Source organism: Lissotriton vulgaris, chromosome 11 (assembly GCF_964263255.1).
Source record: "Lissotriton vulgaris chromosome 11, aLisVul1.2, whole genome shotgun sequence".
In the NCBI taxonomy this organism is placed as follows: domain Eukaryota; kingdom Metazoa; phylum Chordata; class Amphibia; order Caudata; family Salamandridae; genus Lissotriton; species Lissotriton vulgaris.
This window is the reverse complement of record NC_141699.1, coordinates 1,004,622,302-1,004,641,121: the sequence shown is the minus strand read 5'-3', so window position 1 is coordinate 1,004,641,121 and position 18,820 is coordinate 1,004,622,302. Positions and strand designations below refer to the sequence as shown.

General features: G+C 40.5%; 1 protein-coding gene across 2 annotated transcripts in view; it reads left to right on the top strand.

The window, feature by feature from the left end:
* The window catches only part of SAMD7 (sterile alpha motif domain containing 7), a 158,151-nt gene extending 140,816 nt beyond the window's left edge, over nt 1-17,335 (top strand). For both annotated transcript variants that reach the window (XM_086944304.1, XM_086944305.1), the window contains exons 8-9: nt 7,258-7,368; nt 16,708-17,335. In XM_086944304.1, coding sequence (XP_086800430.1) covers nt 7,258-7,368; nt 16,708-16,977 — 381 coding nt within the window. In that variant the 3' untranslated portion in view covers nt 16,978-17,335. The remainder of the gene's footprint in view (nt 1-7,257; nt 7,369-16,707) is intronic.
* The last annotated feature ends 1,485 nt before the right edge of the window (nt 17,336-18,820 follow it).

The following is an 18,820-nucleotide window of genomic DNA, read 5'->3' as shown; positions in this document are numbered from 1 at the left end:
AAGCCTAACTGCTTTTGTGCCAAGCAATCAGAGGAATGAGCACAGGTTAATTTGGGGTTTGCTTGTGTCTCACCCTGATACAAACTGTGGTTGCTGCTTAAATAGGGTTTCCCTGCCTGAACCAGTAACCCAATGTCCTAAATTACTCATTGATTACTTTTTAATAACACTATTTGCATAGCTTTTGCCATAACTGTACAATCACCGGATTTATCCCAACGCCTCCAGGAAATTATGGAGAAGGCGCTATATAAATGCCAATACCATTCAATACATTGGTGTTGCCATTGAACACAATGGAGCTCTTCTGTTACCGCTCTTACACAAGAGGATGGAAAAAACAAACATTCCATTGCCAAACAGGAGCTTCAGAATATAAAACCTAGAAAACATTCTGCCACAGAATGGGCACTATTGCTACAATCAGACAACCAGCCAACAGAAGAGAAGCCTCTGAGTGATATGTAAGATGGAACAAATAACTGAGTCCCACTAATGAGTCTCCCTTGGATGAGAGTGTTGAAAGACCTTCCTGAAATGTTATTCTTTTGGAATCTATAGAATTTCCCATGCAATAGATTGTTGAAGGACTGCACCACTTGGAAGTCCCTTTCAAAGCGGCAAGCTTCTCCCTTATCAGTCAGAAAATTAAAGACTAGGTGATGGCATTATCCTTGTACAGTTTCTAGAGTCCACCGAGCATAAGGAACGGATGAAAAACTGCTTGTGCAAGCAATCTCACCGTAGTATCCACTGTATCTAAAACTAAAAACTGGTGTACAACGTTGTCTCCAGGAGTAGGGAGAGCAAGCCCCAGGATTGTTCAGTACAGTAAATAAATATAGAAAGATAAAGAAAGATGAAAAGGGTTCTCTGTAAATAATTTAGTACATTTTACTCTATTTTTTCTAAATTGGTGTGAGATTTTCCTTGTGCTGTGTTAATAACACTATTTGCATAGCTTTTGCCATAACTGTACAATCACCGGATTTATCCCAGCGCCTCCAGGAAAGTATGGAGAAGGCGCTACATAAATGCAGGTGTGGAGAAAGGAGTTTGAAACAGAGGCAGTAGGAAGTGAGCACCAAGAGAAGGAGGGATGGGATATGGATTTCCCTGCAATAACCTAAACCAAACTTAGAGGACAAACAGTAGATAAATTAAAATAAAACAATAAAATGTAGTTTTTTTGTTTTAAAGATTATAATGTACCAGATCTCATGACAAAAAATGAGTAAACAAAAACAAAATAAATATATAACAGAAACTAATGGCGCATACTATTACAAATGAAATACTTTTAGAAGTAATTGGTACTCTGTACAGAATGATACAACTGACTCAGTTAATCAAACTTCTTGGAATGGTAGCAGTAAATATTGATATTTCCCTCGATTCTTATTTCAATAGATAGTGTTTATTTTTGGAAAATTAATCCTGCAAGACATAATCCTCAGGGGTAAAGAAGAGGAATAAAAACACTGGGATCAATAGTATCAGGGACAAGAAAGGGACGTATTAGGTCATAGAGAACAGGGCAATCTCAATAAATCCAAAATAAAAGTAGGGAGAAAAGATCATGGGTGGGATGGACTCCCTCATTAATTAAATAAATCAAATCACATACATAAATAAAAAAGGAATAGTAAAATGAAAGCAAAAAGATCAAAAGGTGTGTGCTAAAACTAGGAATGGACAACGGTGGAGTTTTATGTACGTAAATAAAAATATATATATGTGGTTATATGTAAACATATTGTAGACGTACCTGAAAATTTATTAACAGGCTCACAATTCAGTCAAATAAGTAACATACCTTCTAGAGTTTTAAAGAACACAACATATGCATTTGATTAAGACAAAATTATTAATCCTACGGTAAGATAAACTAAAAAAAAAATAGAATCTCAATATTAATAATTACTAGGAGATGAATTTTCTGAGATGAATCTAAAAGAATTGATTTGATCCAAATAAATGCATGGAACCTTTCAATGAAAGGTTATGGCAGGGCATGAATAATACAGGACCTTTGAGTAGGTGTGTCTACCTGTATTGAATGAGCTTAGGGTGATTTGGAGTTAATAGTTGTACTGCCTAAATGTTACAGGGAATTAGGAGCAGTTAACTTCCCTTTCAGCACATAAAACACTCTCCATTTCCACTGGCCCCTAACTAAGGGTAAGGTGCCCCCTAACTATGGGTAAGGCAGTTAACAACAGTTAAAACCTTCAATGCAGGCCATCAGTAAAGGCCATTAACCTCTGTTGTTGTTCATGCAAAAGTAAAATAACGCCTAATACATATATAAAGCCAGTCCCCTATTATGTTTTTACCTTTTAGCACAGTCCTGAATATTCTCTTTGACCCTCGGCCGGCACAGGAATAGACCAACTTACCAGCTTGAGCAGGAGAAAACAGAAGGGCTGTTTCCGATGTATCTACCACATCTTACTAGATATAATGTATATTTCCATCTATCAGATTCTGCCAGTGAATGTAAGGAACACATTTTATTTTAGTGGGTTACTGAAATACTTTTCCCAAAAGTATACACAGACACTAGAAAGCAACAATATGGGGAAAAGGTACATTTACATGTGAGTAAATCCATACGTTTGCTCTTACACTATGTAGTATATTTACAATTTTATGCTAATCACAGAGTGTATGTTTACTACAAGTGTACTGAAATTTTAAAAAAAGTTTATTATAGTATAAAAAAAGTACAATTTATGTTACCAATGTAAATTAATTGTGTACATTTATTTTAAATGTAGATAAAAATAAACATAAAAGCTACAGCCCTATTAACTTAATTTTGAATTCAATATTTAATGAATTTAAATTTATATACATTATTTGTAGAAGGTGTATTGAATAATACCCCTCTCAAAGTAAAATGTTTATATTTATTGTGCAGTAAAAAGTTATGTATAGAATTTATGGACGTGAATTTAATGCTTTTAAAAAAAAAGAAAGGAACGTTTATTTTTAATAATATTTAATTATGTTATTAACATATGATATCATAAAATAATATTTATTTTTTATTTACATATAATCTTTTAACATTAAATTACATTTAGATATATTTTTAAATGCCAAATTAAATTCATGAATTTTAACATTAGCTCCTATGGGGTGTTATTTAAGTCCTTGCCTCAATTATCTTCTATGGGAGGGTGTTACAGTACCAGTGGTTACCCTTGTGTGGCACTCGTCTGAACTTACTCCAGACCTGAGCTGCAGTACAGTTACTACTGTTCTGAGACATTTTTGACCATGCCAGTAGTCCACTCCTCCAGCAGGGTCGAAAGTGACGAAACAGGTGGGTCAACAGCTCCCATTCCACTATAGGTACAGTACACATCAAATGTGTATTCTCTGCCTGCACTTTCAAAACTGTGTTGAGTCGGATCTTATTTTATTTGTCCTTCTCAGGCTGTCTTCCAGCCTCAGACTTTGTCTAGAGTGATGCTCGTCAGAGCAGGGCCATCTCCAGCTTGGAGTACCCAAAACAGAGCACAAAGAGAAATGAACATTCTGAACACGTGCTCAGGGATATCAGTGCAGAGATCCAGGTGACATGTAGCAGTGGAACTTTACATAAATAGGCCAGTAGGCCCACATATCTGGTCACATTAAGATCATTAAAAACAAAATATTCTGCCACCACCGCACTACACATTTTACCATGTGATAGCGACAGTGGTCCTCTGTCACTATGGGGTACACGCTTGGTGTACCCCTCCTGGTCCAGTAAACGTCCAAGACTAAACTCACATCAAGGGACAGGCCAGGATCTTTGCACACATGCTAGATTAGCTTGATGCCAGGCAAACCATCCAAAAGCCATGATACCAGATACTCTCAGTTGGGCACATGGCGCAGGGGACAGTACCCAATGCAGGATACATTCCATTCTCACAGGCACACACTCATACCTGTTCATCGTTTACACATTTCCAGTCCATCACCCTGCCCGTAAGCAAAGGCCAATCTTTATCTCTGTTTTTTAGATTCTCTCACAAGACTCAGATAGAAAGCTCATTTCTTTAAGAATGTCTCAAACCGGGTTAACATAATATTCTCCACATTATTTTGAGAAATCTTCAATTTGTGATCTATGATCGATGGTATGTGAATCAAAATGTGTGAATTCCCTTGGACATTCATTCAATGCGAATAAGCCTATTGTAAATCACTTCTTTTATGAATAAAACGTATGAATTATTGCTACATTATTAATCTATAGGAAAGTGTATTGTGAACACATATAAATGAAATAGCAAACAGTAATAATGTTTTATGGAATATAGGTTGCCTTTTGGCTTTAATGGGCATATGAGTAAATACACAATATGAAGTGGCTTTGATGCAGAAATAAGGCAAGGCATGGGACACTTTGCTACCCCTTCCCCAACTGTTTCTGTTCCCACCCTCGATTTGCGCCAAGTGCCTTCTAAAGACTCCCATCCTCGACTAACAACTACAAGTAAGATAGATTTCAGCAAAAGCATGGCTGCAGTTTGGGCCTGATGAAAAAAATCACGAGTTTGCGATTTCCTAATAGAGAATTTTGCTATTAGGAAATTGCAAACTGCGATTTACTACAATTTGTTTAACACTGTTTACGATTCCCAAATGGGTCGCAAGGGACCTGCCTCATCAATACTCTTGAGGCATGTTGCAATTTGCGACCCATCGGGAACGGTCTGTACTCACAGGGATGGTGGCCTACTAGGGTCAGCATCTCCTTCCCTGAGTTGGTAAAATAGGAATGTTTTGTATTCCAGTCGCAAAAACACTATTTTGTGAGTCTATAGTAGGTTATTGACTAGCAAAATAGTGTTGGTACATGCTGGAGGCTCAATTCTCCGTTTTCTGACCTCTAAAAATGGTCATACATCTGGCCCTATATGCTGTTACACTGTTGTAAAGCATGGTTGTAAACCATATTGTTTGTCAATGTCTTCACTGGTTAGTCATCATCCTCAAAGCTTTATTTCGATATAAATATATCTTAAAAGCATTTTACAGATTATATAAAAAAGCACCATTTATAATAATTGCACAAAGAAATCAGATTAAAAATCTTTAAAGACATCTCTCAAAGGATGCAAATTACTTTACAGAACAGTGGAATACCTATTCTAAATTTAGGGCAATTTGTAAGTTACATTCCTGAGAAAGTCATTTGACATAAACATTCCATCAATAAATAACAGCTCAAAAGGATAAAAACCCACAAGGGAAGTTAAAAGTGAATTAAACTATCTCAGCTTTGATGGAGCTTAAAAACAAATTTCATAAGAATCTTCAGCCTGGTCATAGCGCTTTTAATCTTATCACCCAGACCCAGCTAAGGAATTTGGCCACACTGCAAGCAAAAATTGTATTGGTTTCTGCTCGCAAAATTCTAAGTGCTTCGTAGTGGTTCCTGGTTCCTATTGCCAACAAATGGGTTTTAACCCTCTAGTTCTTGGTTTATAATAAGCTGGGCATGCAAACAGGAGATGTGGGACGCTTTCAACTACTCCTTCACAATGCGAACAAGTTGGGACTGTTTGATGGGGAGGCTTCCATTTATTTGTATATTCACGAATGGGAAGCGTACCCAAGCTAAACTGAATGAAAAGGGCCCTATCCCTGGGTTTCTGAATAAAATCTAAGTTGGGCGCCAAACGGGTCATCTGCTTGTGCTGACGAAACTCGTCGGTCAGTCTGCCTGGACTGGGATTTCTATTTTCCTGGCTCTCGACCCATGACAAGTAGGCTCCCTTGATATCTAACTTGGTCAGCGGGGCCCCTGACTCCCAAGCCGCTTTGAATCCCAATGCTAAAAGAAACCTTTTTGTATTTGTTAGCCAACTAATCTTATGGAATCCCTCAAGGTTCATCACTTCTCTTAGGCCGTTGGCGTATTTAAATAACTCGGGTGTACGCCAAAGACGAGCCCAGTATAGAAGAGGAGGTAAGGTAACAATATCCTTGATTGAGCGGCGTCCCAAGTCTCTCAGTAGTGGCTTAGTGGGGGCTCCCTGTGGAAGTGAGACCAATTCTCTAAAGAATTTATTTTCCGCTTTTACAATGACATCAACGTTGTCAAAGCCCCAAACCTCAGCACCGTATAGTGCTGAACCTACGGCCCTGGCAGCATAAATCTCATGGGCAGGAGAAATAGGCCCAGATTTTGAAGCACGATTTTCCCTTCCTATCACACCCACAACTTGCTTGTGATTCAGAGCCATTTTGTCAATATGTGGTCGCCAGCTTAAATTGTCTGAGATTCTAATTCCCAGGTAATCAAACGTTTTGACGCACTCTAAGGTTGCCCCATCGAGTGTGAGGGTGGACTTAACCGACCTACTGGGATTAAAATAGAGAAGCTTTGTCTTGGAGGTATTAATTACTAAGCCCCTCAAATGGCAAAAGAGATAAAACCTGTTTAACAGTTTCTGCAGTCCGACAGGGGTTTTAGATATTAATAAAGTGTCGTCCGTGAACAGTAAGGCAGGCACCTTATCACCCGCCAAAACTGGGACATCAGCATTTATTTCCAATAAAAAAGAAACCACCCCATTCACAAAAAGCGAGAAAAGGGTGGGGGCCATAACACATCCCTGACGGACGCCTCTATTGACAGGGATTTTATCTGTTTACTGTTCCTGTGAGCCCCACCTAACTAGGGCGTAATTGTCCTCGTGCATACGTACCAAAAGACTTAAAATGGACTGGGGGAACCCCATCCCCTGTAAGACCGACCATAGGCGATCTCGAGGGACTGGTTAGTCACGCTGTCAATTAAACTTTTAATGTGGTGCGTTTAGAAGAACAAAGTACATTGCAACTGGTGCAGGAGTCATGATGAAGAAAGAGTGCAAAATATTGATGTGGAAGAGGATCAAGAAATTCACTCCCTTCAGCTTTAAAACCCAGGTCCATTAGGACTGAATTATGCTATGCTCATTTGAGCAAGAAACATAATAGTGATAGACCCCATTCCCCCTTCCACATAAGGCCAGGAAGTAAAACACAGATACAATGACTTGAAGTGACACTTTATTTTGTAATCAGTGGTTGATATTTCATAGACCATGAATGTCAACACTTTACATGGTCTATATTTGGCTTTAGCAAAAGAGTGATGTACTAAACAAGAAAAGCTGTATCAAATCTATTAAATGCTTTACACAATGGAACTGTCTGTTAAAGCTTGCCTAAACTTCATTGTTGTAATTGTTTTTAAAACAGGTATTCAAAGACCATGCCATTGATGGGGAAACCTTGCCTTTACTCACAGAGGAGCATCTTTTGGACACAATGGGACTAAAACTGGGGCCAGCATTAAAGGTCAGATCTCAGGTATGCAATTGTCTTTTTACAATCAACAAAACAGTGGGAACAAATGTTTGCAAATAAAATAATGCAGTTCGTGAATGAAAGATAGTAGCATATATTTTCAAACTTATTGCTTTTTAAAAAAAACTTTATTTACCAGATTGTCACATATCAAAATAATACAGGCATGGCAGTTCACTGTCAGTTTCAGTACCATTGAAGCAGTAATAAAAACAACATACTTGAGCATTGCAATATCGACATGTGTAAAGTTTTTGGTGTAAAAGACTCAGCAGATCAATAAAATCACAGCCCCATAGGCCACTCCCAGTCCCTAGTTGTAGCCGCCACCAGGCAACCGCCAGACCCCCAGAACACTGGAAGCAACAAACGTAAAAAGCCAGACATTTGGGAGGTTTCATGCATGGTGGGGAGCATTGGGGGCGTGTATCACAATATGAAAAGAATGACATCTGTTACCCCACACCCTCTGGTACTGCACCCCATTGCAGTTGAGAGTTGGAGGCTTGCTATAAAACTTCCACATAGGATTGGTAGGGGCCCCATATGTCTTTAGGGCGGGAAGAGCTAGGCACTATGCTGGCGTAGACCTCGCCGTTAGTGTTACAGTAGGCCAGGCTGCGCAATAACCCTGTAAAGTAGCAGCAGACTTGCGGCCACAATGAATAGCAATTTCTCTTTTGGCCAGCAACAGACAGAGGGATGCAGATCTTCTAACCCTTTTGGGGAAGTTGACCGTCTAGCCCAGTAGAACCACTCCCGGTGTAGGGATATTGGGCAATTTAATCATGTCACCTAGTGTTCTGTGTATCTTTTCCCAGTAGGCCTGTAGCTTGGGACAGGTCCCTGTGAGGTGTGCAAAATTAGCATGTGGGGCAGCGCACTTCTGGCAATTATATGATCTGGACAGACCTAGTCTGTGTGCTTTGGCAGGAGTAAAGAAGATTCGGCATAAGAACTTGAAATGGAGAAGTTTATGCCTGCTGACTGTTGAGAGAGACTTCCTTCGTTACTGCGCAACACTTAGCCCACTGCTCATCCGCAATTGGGCAACCTAAGTCGATTTGCCAGTCTTTGCGGACCTTGTCGTCGTTCACCGGCCTCACACTAGCACCACATGCTTTATATAGTTTAGATATTAGATCAGCGCCATTTGTGCTCTCGATTATCAACGTAAGAGGGATGAATAAATCAAGTTTGATTGGGAAATGAGGCAGTGTGGGGCGTAGAGTCCAAACTTAATGCTTCTGCTACGACCCACAGGGTCGTATCAGCATAATCCACCCCCTATGTTAGGGATGGCTAAGTCAGGATTTTAGCAGACGTTAGATTTTGGCGAAAACTGCAGTTTTCGCAAAAAACTAATATGTGCTTAAACCATGTGGGCTGCCTTGTAAATATTGGGATGCAAACATCAGCGATATTTACAAGGTAGTCCATCTTGGGTACGCCCAGTAATGCCCACTTTGCATCTCATTGGAGATGTAAAGGGAGGCGTTGGGGAAAAGGGTGCTAACATGCGATTATGCATGTTAGCACCCTCTTGTAAATAGGGCGCTGTTTTTATCTCCGCTTTTTTTGGCTTTGTAAGCCAAAAAAGCGGAGATAAAGCCCTTGTATATATGCCCCCAAGACTGCCAACAAAGCTGGGCGGAGTTAAGTTAGCTAATTTTTGGACTTATCAGTCAGCCTTCCTTTTAAACAAGGCACTTTGTAGCTGAATCAGAAAGGAGATTACCACACAGTGTGGTTGGAAATAGAAACTTTGGTTCTGCTAGTTGGTAATTTAATCTTGTATCGCTCCATGCACAAAATCAATCCCTTGCACTCTAAAAATATCTAGTTAGCACTGAGATGGCCATCTTAAAAGTTGTTTCACTCCCGGATACCAAAATACGGAAGCTATCATGAGAAAGTGAAACAATATGCACATAGTTGTATTGGAAACACACCACAAGTGATGAGAAGAATGCTTGAAATGTGTCTAACCACTAACAATCGCTCGGGGTAGCATCCCTACCCATTGTTCTTTTGCTCATCATGCCACCCCAGTTTGAACCCAGCTATATGCAAACCAGTCTTGACCCTGCTCCTCATGGGAACAGTCCAGCCCGAACTGCCAGGCCAGGTTATTACCAAAGTGGAACACAATCAACCTAGGACCAGTCTTGGCTTGCTTGTGTTCCAGGTCAGAAAGGACCTGGCGTGGCAGGTTGGGTGGAATGTTCCCATTGGGGCAGGGTTGTGGCTGATTTGCATATGGCTGGAGCTAATCTGAGGTGGCATAATGGCCAAAAGAATAATGGGTTGGAGTGCTACATTGAGTTATAGCCAGTGGTTATGCTTATTGAAAGCAATAATCTCATCAACTTGTGTGTGTTTGAGATAGTTGTATTGCTTGAGGAATTATTTTGTTATCTCTATATTTCCCAGAGCAATATTCACGGTGATTAGGAGAAATCTGTACAGTTTATGCATGTACACTCACTATACCATGTTTATTTTATAACCTGCTTTCATTTTCTGTATCTTAAATTAATACAAATTATAGAAAAAAATACATAAATAAATAATAAGCGCCAGGACCCAAAGACTGGCTAAGAATCCTTTTGTGGAGAAACAAAATAAAAGCTAAAAATGGCACCCACGTTTGTGTAACACATACGCGGAAATGGTCTCCTAGTAGAAATTCTCCATCTGTATATCTTAAACATGTCAATCCTCCTGGAAAATTACAATTGTGGTACTTTTCAACCAGTACTCCACAAATTCTTTAAGAAAATGATCAGGGCCTAGTAGCAATCTCACTGGGGCAAATATCTCACATTGTACTCCTACTCTTTGTGAACCAAATCCCATATAAATGGTGTCTGAGGACAGGGCAGGCTTTGGGTCAGATGGCGGAGCATTCCAATTCCATGCTCCCAAGGTGGCTATGGTCGAGACAGGTGACGCTGCCCAGTACTGCATAGGATTTTCCAAGGTGTGTTTCAGCACCTGTTCAAATTATCCAGTGTTCTTTCACCCAGTAATCCTGGGTGCATTAAACAGCGGCAGCTCCTCCGCAATGGCAGAGGAGCGTCACCCCACTGACTCAGAACCTGCAGCTGATAAATAAACCAATATTTTATTGTCGTTTTATTTTTCAGCTACTGGCTGAGCTGAGCCTGCGTGTACAGTGTGGGGCAGGCCATGGAAAGGAGGAGGAATGGTTGGTGCACTTTTAAGTGCGCATGTCAGTTTGGCCGGCTGTCCTAGGCGCACTTAGGTTTCTCCAACCCAGCTGTATTGCCTGAGCGAGCATTAAACAAGCCTGCTCAGGCCAATCCCCGCGCTGCTCTCATGCTACATGAGAGCTGTGCTGGGATTGCACAGGGAGTCTCTGATGCAGTCCCTGGGGCTGCTCGGACCAGGAAGCAAAGGAGCACCGTGCGTGAGGCGGGCATCAGGTACGTTTAAAAAAAAAAATTATTATTCCCAACGCCCTTTACTCTTCCCTCACACACCTTCCACCCACCTCACCACTGTATAAATGCATCGGCTGCCACTGGCATTAAAATAGGGCCAGCTCCAATCGGCTGAAGTACAATCCCTCTTAAAGGTTACTGCTTTTGCTGACTTGCAAACAGTGCCATAATGGGAGTGAAATGGACACAAAAGAAACCTGAAATTTAATTCTAAGGTTTTTGCCTTATGATCTCAAACAGGCATGGTAAAAATTTTGCAGAGTAGATGTACCTGTGAAAGGTCGTAACTCAAAAACTGTAGGAGCTACACACATCTAGTTTTAGTTTGTTGCTCTGATTAATTAATTAATTGTGGGTTTGTAATGCGCTAGAATCGACTCCCAAAGGAGTATCTCTGCTCAGTAGACCGCTGGGGAACCCATCCTGGCTTTCCCTGTGAGATAGTCCCTACTGGGTATCTCCAAGGTGAAACCAGGCATCCCCGGCCTACGTGGGGGGCCATTGTGGAGATGAGGCAAGCTAATGCCCAGAGTTGCCGAGTGTGATCCCTGGTTAGAGTAGGCACTGAGGTGAGAATTATCGAGTCCGCTGACCCTGGTCCACGACCCTGCCACGTCGGGAATTGAACCCTGGTCCCGGGCCGTCCTCTGCTCCCGGGTCTGCCGCCTCTAACCAGTGAGCCACACCACTCCACTCCAAGTCCAGAGTTGAATTCTGATCGTAGTGCAAACTGAAGTTTGTGCAAGGAGCACATTTTATGTGATAATTATCATACATATTTTAGCAGGTAGTACTTGTCAATGTTTACCTGGGCAAAACTCCCAGAACAAAAAACAAACATTCAGTGTGTTTAATACTGTGTATTTAAATATGCTTTGGCGTGTTAGAGTGGAAAACTACAGGAAAGTCCAAGACACAGATGCCTGATGTCCTAGAAAAAAAAATTAAAAACAAAAAGTTACACAGGGCTACATACTGAAATGATTGATGCCAGTGCTACTGCTCTATGAAAATATGCAGAATGTCTGCAGAGAAGCGGCGCCACTGTCATGTCATGTGTGACGCCTTCAACCACTCCCTGCTTTTAAATCAACACCACTTTGCTTTCTTACATGTTTTGCTGATCCCATTGGAAGTATGCTTTTTACACAGCCAGCATGTAAACTGTTTTTGGCTGAAAAATTCACTAGTGACAGCAGGTGGCACACCTCTGTGAGCAACATTTCCATTAGTGTTTATTCTGTGCACTCTCTTATTTTTAAACTTGATTTTCAAGTAACAAATATAGAACTACAAGTCTCGGTGCAAATGTAATGGCCATTTCAATTGAAAATCTGTAATGGCAGCGTGCTACCATAACAGGCATACACCGTACGAGCAACTCAACTCCACTCTACGATATGCCACGTCACTTCACTCAACTCCAGGCCACTCCATTCTACAACCCTCCACTCAATGATACATCAGTCCACTCTATGCTGCTCTATGACACACGACTCCACTCTGGACATACCAATCTACACCCCTCTGTTCTACGACACTGTATAACAAATATCTACGACTCACTACTCTACTCTGCGACATGCAGCTCCTGTGTACGCCCCTCCACTCTACGCCACAACTCTCTATTCCACTTTACAATACTCTGATCCACTCTAGGACACTCCACTCTATGACACTTTACTCCAGTCCACAACACTCGATTCTATGCCCCTACACTCTATGCCCCTACACTCTATGACACTTCTCACCACTATTTAACACTCTATGCCCCTCAATTCTACTACACTCTACTTCCTACTACGCCACTCCACTCTATGTCACTTCACCCCATGAAACTCTATGCAGCTCAACTCTATGACACTCTACAACACTCTACTCCACTCTATGACATTACTCCACTCTTTGCCACTCCACGTCACTTCACGCTACGAAACTCTATGCAACTCCCTCTATGCCACTTCACGCCACTTTTCTCCACTCTACTCTACAACACACTACTCCACTCTACTCTATGATATGTTACTCCACTCTATGCCACTCCACTCTAAAACACTCTATGATGCTACTGTACTCAATGCCACTTGAATCCACTCTACGATGCTCCTTTCTATGACATGCTACACTACGACACTCTACTCCACTCTGTGCCATTCTACTCTATAACACTCTAATGCAGTCTATGCCACGACACTATACTACTCCACTCTACGGCACTCTGTGCCACTCCACTCTACGACACTCTACACCACTCTATGCCACTCTACTTCACGACACTCTATGCCCTCCACTCTTTGCCACTCCACTCTATGACACTCTACCCCACTCTATGCCACTCCACTGTACAGCAATCTTCTCCACTCTACTCTACAACACTCTGCTCCCCTATATGCAACTCCCTCTATGCCACTCCATGCCTCTTTACTCCACACTAAGCCACTCCACTCTACTCCGCAACACTCTATGATACACTATGCCACTCCACTCTACGACATTTTGCTCCATTCCATGACACTCTACTCCCCTCCACTCTATGCCCTTCCACTCTACGACACTCTACTCCCTCCACGAAACTCTATGCCACTCCATGCTACACCATTCCATAACAATCAATGCCACTCACAACACTCCACTATATGCCACCACACAATACTCCACGTTACTCTACTCCAAGACACTCTCCTCTATGCCACTAGCTTTTAGCCATGCTGAACAGCAGCCACACTGGTGTACAACATGGCTAAAACACACGGTCAATAGCTCTTGCATAGGTAAGACATATTGACTTTGCAAATACTTGTTACTTTTATTATTTACTTCTAGTAGATGTAGCCCCCAGTCCCCCAAAAAAACATTAATCCTATCCCTCAACTTAAAACACCTTATATGTTTTCATATATATTATAGTTATATATACATTTTTATTGTGATTTGAATGGGTGGGTACAGGTCCCACATACAGCTTTTTTTTTTAAAGAAGCCGACTCTAAAAAAAAGTCACATCTATTCCAAAGAAACGCCTAAATTCTAATAAGTTTAAAATGTTACGTTGTAACTGAAATTTCCACCTTACTATAGCTTCACTTTAACCTTTGTTTTCTTAAGGTAAAGTAAGACATTATTTCCATACCAAACTATAATGTCTTTTTTTTAAAAACAAAGTAAGATTTTATTAATATCCCTAACTTTGCAAGCCCCCCGTTATGCATGGCCTTTGGCCATGGCTGGTATGGAGTTCGCACCAAGTCCTGGCCATGCAGACCAGGCCCTTTGTCTATCCGCCATAGGTCATCCAACCACCCTGTCAACTGTGCGCAGCACAGGATTGGGTGCAGGCCCTGTATCCACACCCACTGTGGGAGGCCAATTGCCGGCATGCACGGCCTATGGCCGTGTGTGGCATGGAGTTGGCTGCAGGGCATGGACTGCACCCAGGCCCTGCCCCAATCCCCCCATGTGTGATCAACCCTGTCCCAATCTCAATGCACACCAACACCCCCCTTTTTTAAAATTGTTTTTCTTATCTGGCGCAAATTTCACAGGAGCCATTAGCCATGCTAGTTCCAGTGGGACTCCAGAAGAATCAAGGATCCACTGCTGGCTTCCGCAAGAATTCTGCTGGCTCACAGAGCCTCAAACAGGTTTATTACCTCTGGTAGGTCATTTTGAGACTTCCCCCCACAAGGTCTAGGGCGTCAGTTTACCCCTAAGCTCCCTCCTTATACCTAATTTTATCATTATTTTCAGGACTCAGGGACTAAGTCCCCGAGTCCAGCAATAACAACAGCAACCTTTTTTGTTCAGGTTGCAGCCAGCCAATCAGAACGTGATCTTAGGCAGGACTCGCAGGAGCTTCTCACTCCCACAGTGCAAGGCGACCACCAGGAAAAAAGCCCTATCTGCCAACCAGATCGCTATATTTTTTTTAAGCTGTGTACCTGCTGGACTCCCGCAAGCTTCCTGTGAACCCAACAATCCAGCTACCTATACATTTTGGACCTTAATTTCTCATAAAATACTGAACAGGTTTACACCAAAATGATATAAAGCACACTTTCTGTGTAAAGATCTAGCTTTCTGCCAAATGTGTTATGAATCAATTCAGCCATTTTGGCTGTAGCGCTGTTCAAAAATCCCAGTGGAAATTTCATGGGGAAATTGCGTTTTGAGCCCTTCCCTTTACTTTTTCTTTTCCCCCACTTGACGATAACCCCGAAACTTTCCAGGAAAGAGCAGAGGTGGATAAACGTTTTGGGGAAAGTTTCGTGAAGATTTGTCAAACAGTGGCGAAGTTATTAGCAAAAGATTCCAATGAACTAGGTTCTAACTATAAACAGTGGCAACCGCCACTGTGCAATATGTGTGTGTGTGTATATTTATAGACACACACACACATACACATATTTTTTTTACCAGCCGATTTACATCCAGATTAATCTGAGATAAAGGCAGTCTGAACTGTCAATGGATAATGGTTGGATCATGAAAAAGCAGGCACTCTCTTATCTACTTCCCACGATTAATTGCTTTATAGCAAATGAAAGTTGAATAACATGCATGTCATGATAACACTCCACACGCTCTGACTGCAAACCACACTCTCCATCTTTCACAGAGACTGCTCTCCTGGCCCCCAGTTTACCTGCAACTCCTTACTTGATGCACCTAGGTGTGCTTTTTTGGATTCAAAATACAGAAAAGTTATATAAGACACTTACAAATGCAGGGAGTAGAACTACATGGCACTAGCAGGCTAAGCATATTTGTGCATCCCTTTGTTTGTATGCTTTTGCAACTTATAGCCAAAGCTATTGGCTTTCTTAATGCTTGTCTTAGACTATGTCCACTAAAAGACACAGCACTTCATACACATTTTTAATAGTGCCACTGTATTGCTTTGTACTAGCTATCTTGCAAACCAGTTCTTCCTGACACCGGTTTAGTGCACAAAGCTTTTAAAGTATGCCAGATAGTGAAAACATGGCCATGTGTAGTTCAATGATTACTCCTGCGAATGGATGGCCTCTAATGATTCTAGAGAACATTTTAAGCGTAAACATTAAAGACTAGGACCGGTCCAATTACCTGTCACACCTAGACAAATGTCTGAGATGGCAGAAGATAAAGGGGCACCAATAGTCTTTCATCCAAAGAGACCATTTAATCACAGCTTGATTGTTGCCATCATGTCAGGGGCTGTTACTGAGAAACATATAAGCCCATTATCAGCAGCCTTCTTTGTGTTGTTACTCAGTAAACAAAATGCACTGTTTATTTTGTTCTGTTTTTCAAAAGATAATGCTTTGGAGTGCCACCCCTCAGTTTTAACACCTAAAACTCTACCTTTTTAAACAATCCAAGCAGCAAGTTTTTTTTATGGAATGACAGTGCACATTGTATATGTTCTGCACAAGGTAACATGCGGTTTGTTTTATAATGTTTTCACTTTTAGTGAGATCTAATCTCAAGTATTCATTTAAGAATTATGGTTTTAATTGTGATTTTATCATGCTTTTTTGGTCTTTGTGGCCGAATAAAGTTTGATGATAATGAGGATACATGAGATATATATTAGGTGAAAATTGGGGGTGTCCGTGTGTCTGTGTGTACATACATGTGTGCATGTTGTAAAAAGGGGGAAATGCATTGGAGAGCCTTTGAGAATTTTCAGGCTAGTGCTGCAAAACTCCAGGGCTAGCTTTGCTGAATTACATTTATGAGATGATATTGGGGATACCTGAAAAGTAGGGAAACTTGGAATCAAATGATGAGGCTGTACACAATTATTGTTGAAGTCGTTGTTCAGTTATTGAATCATAGAACTCAATTTTGTTGTGAAGTAATCAAAATATAAATATGTTTTCTTTCTTCGAAGGTATCCCGGCGTTTGGGTAATGTGTTCTACATGATGAACCTTCCTCTTCCCCTACCACTTCAATCCTCCTCAGGCAAAGCCACTGATCAACCAGCAGAACTGACCTCTCCAATAAATGGCACTGATGTAAATAGTATGCTTGGGAGTCCTGGTACCCAAGAGCCAGATCTTTGTAAACAAAGTGAAGTCATACCCTCACAAGCAAAGGATAATCAATGCGACCTGGCTGCCTCCCAAGCCGAATTTCAAATGAACTTTCTAAAGAGCTGATCGGTGGGATCAATTCTGGATCCAGCGCTTCAAAGTAGCTGCAGGGCAGCACACATGCGAAATACAAAACACATAAAATAAAACAAATATAGAATATATGTTAAATGTTAACAATGGGAATATTTCCTACATGTTGAAATCTGGTCCTTGAAAAGAAATGGTGGGTTGAATTTGAAAGATTGTATTAACACACACACTCACACACAAAAACTGTAATAAGAAAAAATATGTTTCAACAAAAAGTAGTTAGATGAGTAAAATGTGTTTTTATAAATGCACGTCATATACTGAGTGTTTAACTATGAAGTGATTTGGTGAAGAACACGTGTATTTGTTTGATGTGTGGGCACAGTATAAGGAACTTTCCAGCACTTTCTGTTTTCAGATTAAAAAACTGAAAAAAATATGTTATACATAGATTTCTATGTTTGTATCTCTTTAAAACTACTTGTTCTGCTTACTTTACTGTCCTGCCTCCTTTTTATTGTTCCTTTAAGTTTTCTTACAAAGGTTGAATTGTCTGTCTTCCAAATACTAAAATCAACAAAACTGACTTAAGCTACAGGATAAACATACATGCATCTTGTTATAAGTGTATACATATACCTACTTAGGATAAAGGGTACAATACTTCCATTAGCACAGTATCTCCTCTTTGAGTGTTTTCTTAATTGCTAATCTGTATGTTCCCTCTTAGTGTTCTCTATCCCCTCAGTGTATTTCCACAGAGATGGCCAAACAACAAATTGAAAAATTCATAGAGAGAAAATGAGGCAGAGCTATTTCATGGGTTTGGCATTGACCTAAGGGCCAAAATACGATTTAAGCCACAAAAAGCACTGACATGTCAATAAAATAATCAGTTTCTTTACCATAACATTTTTTTTCAATTTAGTAAGCTGTGGCATTGGCTGACATTTCTTTTAAATTAATGGCCTAATGTAGACTTCAGAATATGGGCTACTCCATCACAAATATGACAATTATCCTGTCCCCATTATTACAAATTGATTATATCCTATGGCATTGGTAATAAAGGAAATTCATCATATTTGTGATGAAATATCCATCCGCCGAACTCTAAGTCAAGCTGCACATATGTACAAATATAATATTACAAAGATTCATGGGAAGGCAACACTTCTGCCAAAATACCATATTTCTACTGGATTTATCGTATTCCTCATTATTTGGCACCACCAGGTAAAACCACCTTGCCTTACGGGAACACCCTCTCTGTACAAACTGATATGAAGATGCTGCCATATGTGAGCCTAGAGACTGTTCAGAGTGTAATGTACACTATAAAAATATTTTTATATGTGGTACAACATTACAGTCATTTACAACATATACAAGTGAAAAGGGATTGTGTGGTTTCTAAAGTTTACAATCTGATTTGAATTAATACTACACACCTGTATTGAGAGCCAAGGACATTTTGTTTGAATGAAGTAATATGGTTTGCCTAAGATGATTACAGTTTTGTTAAGAGTGGAAGACATTTTAGGTAATGTTTTCCGGTTCTCACAGTCTGCAGTTTAACCAGTTGACAATATCTCCTCCAATCTCCCTTTGGACAGAAAAGAAAAATGCTTTGTAAATAGTTGTCTTTCTGGAGATCTATTAGTGTACCCACTTACAAAAAACACATATTACATGCTAAATCAATCTCACATTATTTCAAAACTCTTTCTAGAAACAAGTTATGCAAATGGACTATTACTCAGCCTTAACAGAGACCGGTAAAAAGAGGAAGGTGTTGGCACACATTAGAAAATGAATTTGTCTTGTTTTTCATGATACAAAGTCACGTGCAAATAAGGCACATTCCTCTATGTAT